General features: G+C 38.7%; 1 protein-coding gene across 1 annotated transcript in view; it reads right to left on the reverse strand.

Annotated features, from left to right (window-relative positions):
- The window catches only part of LOC114027889 (CKLF-like MARVEL transmembrane domain-containing protein 4), an 80,065-nt gene that overhangs the window by 18,215 nt on the left and 49,631 nt on the right, over positions 1 to 12,219 (reverse strand). Inside the window, exon 2 of the mRNA XM_027842064.1 lies at positions 9,073 to 9,249. Coding sequence (XP_027697865.1) covers positions 9,073 to 9,249 — 177 coding nt within the window. The remainder of the gene's footprint in view (positions 1 to 9,072; positions 9,250 to 12,219) is intronic.

Genomic DNA, 12,219 nt, shown 5'->3' on the forward strand with positions numbered 1-12,219 from the left:
CAAACAATTATTAAACTTTCAGCACGGCTTGGAGATTTATATCCCTAAAGCCACTGATTCAAAAAGTCTGAGTCCAAATTTTACAGAACAAATCCTTTTATTAAGGGGATTTGTTCTGCAAAGTTTGGACTCAATGAAACGGCAGCACTTGAAGACCTAGAGGGCCACATGTGGCCTCGAGGTTGCAGGCTCCCCACCCCTGGACCTCTGATAAAAGGGAAAAAAAAAAAAGAATGAGTGCAGGGCATTGTTTCTGAATTGATAGCTAAAGGTTTCTCTTTCAGATTAGTCCAAAGGCTTCAAACTAGAATATTGAGAAAAAGTTTTCATAATATTTCTTAAAAAGTAGGGCAGGGGACAGCGAGAGGGAATCTACTTTCAGTCAATCAATTATCCTAGTCTTGCCAGTTCTGCCTCCATGACATCTCTCACATCCATCCCCTTCTCTCCATCCACAGAGTGTGAAGTCCTAATTGAGGCCCTAATCCCCATCATCTTCCCTTACACTTGTCTCCCTGCCTCCAGCCTTTGCCAATCCAGACATCCCACAGCTGTCAGATAGATTCCTAAAGCACAGGTGAGATCAGTCTGTCACTCCCCTGCTCAAAAAGCTGCAGCAACTCCAGACTCCTTAATTTGGTACTCACTACCCTTTGGAAGCCAGCTTGAGAGGACCCCCACCCCCACCCTACTCCCCGCCCACCACCCCAGACTCACTGCATCCCAGATCAACCACCCTTCTCCCTCACACATGATGCTCCATTTCTCACCTCCATACTTTTGTAGGAGCAGTCTTCACCTCCATCTCTCAGAATGCCAAACTTCCTTCAAAGCTCAGCTCAAACCAACACAAGGCCCATCCTGATCCTCTCCACTGCAATCACCTACCCTAAAATTATTTTGCATTGATTTTACATATAACTTATGCTGACTAATCTGGGTTCATGCTGTTCACCTCACCTCCTCAAAGGAGTCTCTTTCACTTTTGTCTCTGTATCTACAGCGCATGCCACAGTGCCTGATACATTAAGTACTTAATAAGTACTTGTTCAATGCAACATAAAAAATACCTGACACCTTGAGAAATAACAATTAAACTGTTCCTAGAAGAAAGCAATACAGAAATATAAACCACAGCAAAACATGGTACTTCATATACTAAAGATTATCAGATTAACAACATTTAATGAATGTCTAGGTGTCCAAAACTATATATGCACTAAGGCAGTGAAGAAATGGGAACCTAATACTACCATGGACGCATAGGCTATCTAAAGGACAATCATATAGGTAAAATCAATCACCAATCATCTATTGGGAGCCTCCTACATGCAAGCACTAAGCCAGGTCAAAGAGAAACTGATTCCTAATAAAGTTATCAGTAAAAACAGTTATACTGAGCCCACCGAAACAAGTACACACGCCTCTTCAACAGAGGTCGGCAACCTGCGGTGCTGCCTGTTTCTGTACCCACTGTGAACTAAGAATGGTTTTTAAGTTTTCAAATGAAGTCTTATTAAATTTAAAAACATAAAAATCATTCTTATCTTAGCTGCACAAGAACAGGTGGTAGATTGGATTTGGCCCTGGGGCTGAGCTGTGATTGGCCTACCCCTGTTCTACATGAATATAAGTCAAGGTCTGTGCCCTCAGGGATCCATCAAGACAAGACGAACACATAAGAAGCATTTAGTTAACAAGACCATACCACATATAATTAGGAGCCAAATTACAGGGTATAGACTCTGAGTACTGTAGTCTGGTGAAAGGAACTATCAATATAGGTAGGTTGGAGTAGTCAAAAAAGTATAACTAGGACTTCAACGGGCAAAGGGATAGGGGATCTGAAACTGGGTCCATGTCAAGTTGATTTGGAAGAATTTTCAAGCTGAACAACAGAATGCTAATTAATAGTAATTGGTTACTATAAACTGATAGGTCCATTGTTTTATTTACTATTTCTATAAGAAATTGCTAAATTGCAACATAATTGTACATTTAAAAGGACACTATAATTGGAGTTCAAAGACCTTATGGGTATAAGTCTTTGTAGCCAAGAATTGTAGCCAAATATTAACTACATAACCATGGATAGGACACTAGATGTCTCTGATAATCAGTTCCCTCATCTGTAAAATGGTGGCAATATTTCTGCTACTTACCTTGTAAGACTGTCTGAGGAAAGCGTCCTGTAATTACAAAAATTTAAACTGATGGTGCACTTTCTTATGGTAATTTGCTAACTCAGCTCAAATAGTGGACAAGAAAGTGAGAGCAGCAGCAGCTAAGGTAGATTCTGGGGAACAAGTATGACATAACCAGGAGATATTATGGAGACTTGCCTAACTGGAATAAAAGGTTTGATTTGGGAAGAAGTTGGAGATAAGGCTGAAAAGACAAAAGAGGGCCATATTATGGGAAAAACCTTCAGTGGCTCTCTACAGCCTTTTGAATACAAGCTGAGTTCTTAACCCTGATATTAAAGGCATTTCATAAATTGGCTCTCGTCTTATGCCACACTTAGAATTTCACTTATCTTCATCTATTAAAGCTTTTCTATTCCTCCAAGTCCCAACTCAGATGTTACCTTCTCCATGAAGACCTCCTTAACCTACCTCTCCCCCACACCAAGTAAAAGTCATCTCCCACTCTTCAAACTTTTCATGTTTTCATGCCTGGGTCTGATTTGCTCTCAACACATTCAATATATCACACCGATCTGTGTTAAGTGTCATAGTTCTTTCCCATTTCCCACCCAATTAGACTGCAAGTTCCTTGAGGATGGGGACTATTGTATCCTCAGAGCCCAGCAAATTTTTAAAAGTTTTAAATGACATTTTTTACTTCACTTACATTTCCTAATGTATCTTCTCTCCCAGGTAGTCATTTTTTATGATATAGAAAAAAGTTCAGCAAAACTAACCAATATTTTTTTTTAAAAGTCTAATGTTACATACAGAGTTCCATACCCATAATCCCTCACCTCCACAAAGAAGTGGAAAGAGGTGATAAATAATATGTTTGTTAACAAATGTTTGATGTTGAATTGAAGGGCTTCAACTGTACAGTGTTGTTGGGACATGATCCCATAAGCAAGAAGGAGACAACATGCTACAAATAGTGTTTAACACTAGATGGTTTAGATGCATCAATCGATACCCCCCAAAATTATAATTTTACTTTGAAATAAACATTTTCATCTTACTATCTCAATTTTCTTTACATTACAGATTTTTAAAAATGCCCCGCACCACTTGATGAAGCTTGGTCCTTCTAGTGTTAAAAAGTGAGGCAGGTTAGTGTGGCAGTAGGATACAGGATGGACTAAACAACTATTTTCGAGAAAATTTATAATGACCCAAGTGAGGTATTATTGAAGGCCCAGACTAGAGTGAGAGCAGCAGAAAAGTAAATAAAGGAAGGATGAATTTAGGAAACTTCACAATTGGCTACAAAAGGGGGTGAATCAAGGGACAAGTAAAAGATTTTTGCTTAGTTTAGCCACTGGTCATTTCACTCCCCTGATCCTGCTTTGAGAGAGAAAAATTCGGGATAGGGGAGAGTGCTAAGCTTCCTATTATAGCAATTTCTACCAGCACAAGGGCAGGCCAAGCCAAATGACATAGATTTAGTCACATATGATGGGATACCTTAATGATCCCAGTTATAATAAATACTTGCAATATAATTCAATTCAAGAATGAATGATTTCATTGACATAGAGATTCTTTCCACCAACATATGTTTGCTACATAAATCTGAAATGTTCAACCAAAAAGTAGCCAGTACAACTGGATGGTAGAGAGCTACTCCCCTAAGGTGAAATATGGGGATAAGCTCTAGAAATTGGGAACCTGGCTCTCCTTTTCTTCCCTAAATCCTTGCTTTACAACTCCTGGCAGAGGACCAGGGAGGCAAAAATTTGATAAATGTTACTTATACTTAAGCTTTGGGGAGTACGTAGAAGGATAATGGGACAACAGTGAATTACATGGTTGTATCTGCTCTTTTCTATGAACCACAGAGGGTATAGGGCCCATTCCAGGCAAATTTTAAAACAGGCTAAGTTTGTCTTGGAGTATCCTCCCAGCTCACTTTCCATGACCCTTTTCCCTGTTGTTGCCTTTTGTCTTGGCCCAGGACCCTAATGTTGTTTGGACACCTAAAACTCTCCAGTGTAGCATGCCACCCAAATCCTGTCCTTTCCTCTTTATCCCACTCCACCAAAACTACTGTCTTCTTTGTCTGCCTAATTTATAGGCAGACAAACTGAGCTAATTCTCACCAAGTTATGATAGTGACTGATAGTCTGGCCTCTCCATCTTTTGGAGTGTTTATTAACCTAAATGAATTTCTAATTAGCAACAGAGTGCAAAGAGTCATTTAGGGGCAGATGGTGGTCCTTAAATCCTACTAATCTATCTATTCCCCTAAATAAGGTCGAGGTGGGGGAGGGAAAAGAAAACAATGTGTCCTCTACCATCTTTTTTCCTACATGGAAGCAACAAATTCTTCCTCTTTACTTCTTTCCCCAACTATGATGAGGTATACTGATTCCTTGTCGTCTGATAAGCTCCAGTTTAGTCTCAGATGTGGACTGTCCCTGTCCGATCTTTAACCATAAAAGGGAACAACTCAAATTTCAGAAAGTAGAGGATTGTCCTAACCTGGATCTAAAAATACATCATTTCCCAATACAGGCCCCAAAACCAAAGGCTACAGCATCCCCCCTGACACATTCCACTTCCAAACAACAAAGACCAGGCTAACGTAGGTATTCATTCTACAGCTCCTGGAATTCCCTGACCATAGGTATTTTCTATCAGAGATATGACAAAGTTTAGCTGTTTGGACCTAATTGGGTCCAACTAGGTTATCAGACTGGAGAATCTTCAGAGTGGGCCTCCAAGCAGTCTGCCTATTCTATCTCCTTAAGCTATTCTCAAAAAGGTTTGATCTCATTATGCAAAAGTAATATAAATCAGAGATATTTAGAGGAACTTTCACTAAAGCATAAGTTTCTTGACCTAAGGTCTATAAAAAATTTTTTAGTATTATAATATGTATTAAAATTTAATTGGCTTAACTTTGTTATTCCATTTATTTTCTTTTTGTGCATTTAAAAACACTATTCAGAGAAAAAGTTCATAGGTTTCCTATATAAAAGGGGTCCGTGCCACAAAAAAGGTTAAGAATACCTGTGTTAAGTATAATATCCAATAATATCCAATCCACCAAAATCTTATATCACTATTATATAGAAATGATCTTCAAAGGCTATGCCAGCATAACACCATAAAACTGCCACCCAAAGATCAGTTTAATTTGGAAGAAGTTCATCAGTAAGACCATCTTCCACATTAAAGAAAGGGTCTTGTCTGCATCTGTGGTGTATCCACAATGAAAAAACTACAGAACTTTGACGTAGGCTTATCATTTATGATGAGCACGGTAACAATTATCATTAACCATGTCAGATTAGGTCTGTTCCAAATTTTAATTGCTCACAGTACCAAACTATTCATGGTTGCTTAGTTTTCATAGATCTGATACTTACTTGGCACACACATCTATTTGTAACTTTAAAAAATTAAAGGGAACATTATTCCAAGGGCTATTGTAAATTCAGTCTCAGAGTCATTAACCCAGGGCTAACATGCCAATCTTTATACATAGAGTATGTGGAGGAGAGAACAATGGTAGGTGATGGTCCCACTGACATGTCATGATCAGACCACATTTGGAGAAATGGGTCTAGTTCTGGGAACTGTCTTTTAGGATGGACAACTGATAAGCCAAACAGGTTGTATGTTTGCCCTTTGTTCTTGAAGAGGACCATGAATGACATCAGGGAATTGATGACATGACTTGCAACTGACTTTGATTTGAGTGAGGGAGGGCTGTGCAAAGTCACCAGCTTCAAATGCTGGGAAGGCCTTAGAAATCTAATCAATGTCCTCATAGGAAAACAAGACCCAAGATAACAGAGCTAGTACTGAAGTCAAGATTTCACACTTTAAATGCAGCCTAAAGCCAGCTCTGCTCAATTCACCTCTTGTGAGTTTCAACATCCAAGCTGTAACAGAGACATGGCCCCATACAGGCTTTTCAGAGAGCCAAGGCATGAGTGGAATAAATATCACCATGATAAACTGATGTGCTATTAGAACCTCTGGAGATCCATTCTCTCCTAGTCTCCTATAAAACAAATTATACTGAATTTTCTTTAAATTAAGCAGCTTTATTAAAGGGCTGTACCTTTAAGTAGAACACAATAAGGTATAGATATGCTGTTATTTGGATTGCAATTCAAAGGAAAAGAGACAACTCAGGAATAGAGGAAGGTTGAGAACAAGGCATACAATAAATACAAGCCAGCACTTATCTAGCACTTTAAAGGATTGTAAAGCATTGTACATATTTTGTTTGATCCTCACAACAATCCTTTGAGGTAGCTAATATTATTGTCCCCAATTTATAGATGAGGAAACTGAGGCTGAAAAAGTTTATGTGATAGGGTCATGTTATACAACTAATAATTGACTGAGGTGGGATTTGAACTCACATCTTCCTGATTCCAAGCCCAGTGTTGTTACTTGCTGGGCCACCTAGCTGCCTGAGTGAGAGAGAGGGTTCCATACGTGGAGTCAAAGACTTGGGTCTGAGTTGTAATTCTGCTATTTACCAACAAATAACCACCTCTCTGGGCTTTAGTTTGCTTATCTCTAACATGGGGATAATAAGTCTTGCTGCCTTTCCTCATAGGGTTATTTTGAGGAAAGCACATTGTACATCATAAAGCACGACAGAAATGTGAATTGTGGTTTTGTTTTGTTTCGTTTTTTTAAATAATTATCCTAGAGTGGAAAGGGAGTAGATAGGAGACAGAAGCAAATTAATCTCACGGAATAGTGACCTAAGGAAGGGGGAAAGGGTATTATATGAGGGATAGGGATAGGATCTGTAATTTCATAGGTATGGGGAACTCCTGGGTAAGAAAATCCCTCCTACCAATGCAAGCCAGGGCCTTTCCCACAACTTATGTCTTAACGGAGTTGTCGACAGTAGTAGTTTCAAACCTGAATGGAAATGAGAGCCATTCAAATGTACATAAGGATCCCTGTGGGCTGCATGGTGACTTAGTTTTAAAATGCCATGTTATCAATGATTTATTGTATTTTTATTTATTTTGTTCAATATTTCCCAATGACATTTTAATCTGGTTCAGATCACACTACGGAGTATTACATGTACTGAGTGATTTGACCAGGACCATGCCGCTAATAGGTATCACAGGTGTTACAGAAACTAGAAAAATTAACAGTATACCTTTATTTTTAAAAGGCCTAATATAATTGAAAGACTAAGGAGGGAAGCCAGTCTGAATTAAATTGGTGTAATTCAGAAGAAGATTGACTGGTAATCAGGAGACCTGAGGGTGGGCAACATGGTATTGTTTACTCCATAGATTTCTATGACATGATTTCAAGGGAATAGCCTAGGTGATTTATAAGACCACTTCAAGCTCTGAATCTTGTGATTCAATAATAAATAAATGAGATTTTATTGTAGAGCAATATTTGATGAAAAAACTACAGAAAAAAAGATTTCCTGAAATAGGTATATTACAAGAAACCATAGGACTACAATATTTTATCTTAGGCATGTCTGAAGTATAGGATCTATGATTCATCACAAAAGAGTACAAGTATCTCAAAGTTGCAAAGTTTAAGTAAAAAGTGCCAGGAACACATTTATTCTTCTAAATGTTGAACCAAAGCCAAGACGACCAGAAAAAAATGTTGCAACTATTCTAATTAACTCAGCAATTTGTTTCTTTTCCTTTCACCTCCTTAAAAGCAATAGTCTCTATAGGGGAGAATAGAAATTAAATTTAATAGAGATAAATGCAAAGTCTTGCACTAAAGTTTAAAAAAAATCTACTATACTAGCATAATAAGATAGAGAAGATAAAACTAGGAAGCAGTCCACATGAAAAACACCTGGAAATCTTAGGGCTTGAGTTTTCATTAAGACATCAGCATGCTTTGGAATTTCAGCCTTCAATAATAAGAGTAAGATAATGGCTAGCCATTCCACTCATCCAAAGAAAGGGGATTAAGATGCTGTAACGCTGCCACAGCTAGGGACGCTGGGAAACTGATTTGCTGGTAATAACCTAAAGAGGGCACCAACTTCTCTGAGATTGCTGGCAGACAGCAGATTAAAGCAAGAAGAGCCCTGGACTCTGAGCTGCTGTTGAGGCTAAGCCATTATGCTGCGGATGAGGTCATTTCATGGCACAGCACTGAAACTATGGGCACTCTGTTTATCTGCATGACTTCCCAGTGTCTATGTTCCTTTGTTTTTTGTGAGGCAATGAGGAAATTTTGTGCATTAGGTTGTGCTACAAATTGCCTAAGGTCTTTGGCAAGAAACAAACAAACTCAAAAAGGTCTGGCATCGATGACTTTGTCACGAGGTCAGCGACAGCGACAACACCTTGACAACCTCCTCTGGGTCCTTCCCTATGCTCTTGAGTATGTCCATGTCATAGATCCTGTAAGCACGTAATGAAGGATCTAAGAATGTTGAGATCAGAAAAGAGAAGCCCTGATGCACGCCCTAGTCCTTGTCACTCAGCCAATGGCTCGTACGCACCTACTTATTTACACGTTGTCTCCTCCACTAAAAGATGAGTTCCATGAAAACAAGCACTGTTCTAGTCTCTGTATCGCCAGCTCTCAGCACAGCACCTGGCACACAGTAGGTGCTTCATAAATGCTTGCCAACTGACTATGCCAGTGATTTGGATGAGTGACTTTCCCTTTCTGGATCTCAGTGTCTCCTATGTCAAAAGAGGGGATTGAACTGGATGCTCTCTAAGCTTCTCATCAGTTCTGAAATTCTTTAATCCATAATGAGCTAAATAAGCAAATAAATCAAAAACAGGATTACAGCAACAGCATTTAGAGTATTAAAAATCACCCAAAATCAGAGTACATGGGTCTAGTGAAAATTTCAGATGTTATTTAAAGACAAAGCATTTTTGCAGATAATATTTGTACTTACTGTAATATTCCAGTTGATCTGTGGTATCCTTGTGTGAAGATTGAGACTGAACATAAGCAGCAAGACTCCAGTAATTACAAATGCACTACAGCTCACAAATTCGAAGAAATAGAGCCCTTCACATGGGGAACATTCCATGATGGTCTCTATGCAGATGAAGGCAATCAGTGCCAATACCTAGAAAGATAAACAGAAAGATCCACTGAATACAAACGTATCTGTGCATGTTTGTTCTGCACATCAGTAGACACTCAAGCTTCCTATACTTAAACATAACAAGCAGATCTTTCAGCATGTCCATGGAGAATAGAGGAGGCGTGTCACAGGATCTGGATTCCAATTCCAGCTCTGCTACTTACTCCACGTTGCCACGAGCATATCACTTTCCCTCTTTCCTAGTCTGTAAAATGAGCAGTTGGATTTAGAAGACTGCTGAACACTGTTCCAGCTCTTACTCCTCTGGTCAATTCAAGTCAACATTTGTTAAGAGCCTAACATGTGAAAGAAGACATCTTTTGGCACCATAGAAAGACAAAACAAAATAGTACCTGCCTTCAAAAAGCTTACCTTCTACTGAGAAAAATACAACATGAACACAAACAAGCAAATACAATGTAATTCCAAGAGGAAGGAAGTGCAAACACCTGGGAAAGACCTTGCGAAGGATGTGGCATGTAAGCTATGCTTTGAAGAAAGACAAGGAGGACACAAAGCAGAGGTGAGGAGGAGGATCATGTAAAACACTGAGCATCACCTTGCAACTGCAAAAAGCAGGCCAGGTCATAAGGACTCAACTGGACTCTGGGTCATTCACTTGGAAGTATCATTAGTAAATCATCCAGATTTAGATGCCCACATATGACTCTGAAGAGTTCAAAGATTCCTGCCAATAGCTTATGAGTACCGTGTCTAAAATGGAACTCTTCCTCTCTGGTCCAAACCAGCTTCTCATCCTGCCTTTTCTATTTGTTTATGCTTATACCATGCTAATTGTAAATAATTCTACACAAAACTCCTAAAAGGCATTTGTATACCAAGAGCAAAGAATATCTCATTATTTTACATTTATATCTCAACCTAATACTGATTCAGGTTTCATCTCTTAAGTCCAAAAACTCATCCATGTTTCTCTAGATGTGTTCCCAACATCCCTCTACATAAAGATACATAAGTTCCCCAACTGAATGACAGCATGCCTACAGTCAGCTGAGAAGGGACCACATATGGGAAACTCCTCAAGTTTTTCTTTTTCAACATATTTTCTGTAACAAGATCTAGTAATCTTTGGTAAGAAATAACATATTGTACTGATGAGTTGCAAATGCCTCTGGTATGCTAGCTTCAAGCTGGTACTCTGGCTTATTTTAATACATCAACCATCTGCAATTTCATCAGCATGGGTTCCCCCCTCTCTGAACCAATGCAGATTAAAGCCCCTCCACCCCATAGGTTGACTTAGAGGCAGGTCCTGAGACAAACACTCAGGTTGTCACAAAGCATGTACTCAAATCCTTTCCAGCTTGGTAGAATTTATCAGTTTGTATTCTCTGGAATAGCCTTGAAAATACCAAAGTCACCTGCATATTCCAATAAGACTTTCTTTTAACAGGAGGACATTTTATGAAATTGCAAAAGCCCATCAGAGTGATCCTTTAAAAGAAGTCTGTACCACACAGTCTTTTTCTTCTCCTACAGACTGTCTGCCCCAAATTATTGACACTACATAGTATGGATTCTTTGACCACAATATGCTCATCTCAACAACATAAAAAGGATACAAGTAAAGAGTGATCTATGGAATTCTTTGTAAAATATCAGTTTTCCATTCTTAAGTTTTGTTGAATTAGCAAATAATGTGGAATGATACTTAAGCCACAACTACACTTTATCAGAATATCAACAGTTGGATTGAGTACCAAAAAAGTGACAGTATTTAGATGGGGAAGAACACAGCTCTCCACCACCTTAAATATGATTTAAATTGCTCCCATTATTTCTAATTTTTAAAAATACTACTTCATAGTAATCAATTCAAATGAAAATCTCAAGAATAACTTGCAAAATCACCAGGATCCACAACATTTGAGAACTAAATAGTCAATCTTACTTCCATTTCCCTGACCTTACCAAAACTGAGGCAGAAAAAAAAATTAAGTCAAGAATCAAGTTAAAAAGCACAAAGTTAAAACCACCCGCATTGGTTGGAATAGAGCACATAAAATAGCTTTTTAGATTAGTTTTTTGTTAATGCAAATTCCCAATTATTGGCACTAAAGATTATCCCTAAAGTGAACCATTTCTCTAACAAACTCAAAAACTATTAAGCATGTACAAGGCATGTGTAGCATTTATAGTGGATTGGAGACAAAACTACATTTGGAATCAGTAAGCACTGGGTTCAACCAAAGCCTCTGATACTAGTAATGGAACCCTGGGCAAATCACTTAATCTCTTTGGGCCTCAGATTTTAATTACTAGGATGAGCCCCAGGATACTAATCTATTTATGGGAGGAGCTTCCACACTGAGAAGGAGCTGACAAAGTCAGAGCTCTTTGAGTATATATTTGTATGTGCAAAAGACACTAAGAATACAGAGGGAAAAAAATCACACACTTCACCAGTAAGGAACTTACAATATAACTGGGATGGGAAAAGGGTTATGATACAGATTCAAGGAGGTAGGATTAAATATGGAGAATAAAGATAGTAAAACACTTAAAGTCTCCCACTGCCATCGTTCTTGGCATACAAAAGTAGGCTCTGATTGCCCAGCTGGATCCTGAAGCAGTTGGGGTTTCTGCTCCCATACCCTGGCATTGAAAGCTGCTTCTGGAAGGCAGGAACAGCAGTAGCAGTCCAAAAGTAGCAACAGTAGTCAGAGCTACCCAATGAGTACCAAGTGGAAGAAACGGCTGGATGGACATGTCACCTGGCATTACCATCCTGGCATTAGTGGACTCTTGCAAATAAACTGATATTTCAAGGATCCTTTATTTAATCAGTGTGGGTATTTCCTCCACCAACATAAGATCACAACCTTTCTATGCCTCAGTAGACTATCTTCATGATTACATAAGATCAGTTAGAGATGTAAGTGACCTTACAGGTAATCCCATGTGACCCTTTCATTTTACATATGAGGATAT

This window comes from Vombatus ursinus, unplaced genomic scaffold (assembly GCF_900497805.2).
Source record: "Vombatus ursinus unplaced genomic scaffold, bare-nosed wombat genome assembly UNPS02014864.1, whole genome shotgun sequence".
NCBI lineage: Eukaryota > Metazoa > Chordata > Mammalia > Diprotodontia > Vombatidae > Vombatus > Vombatus ursinus.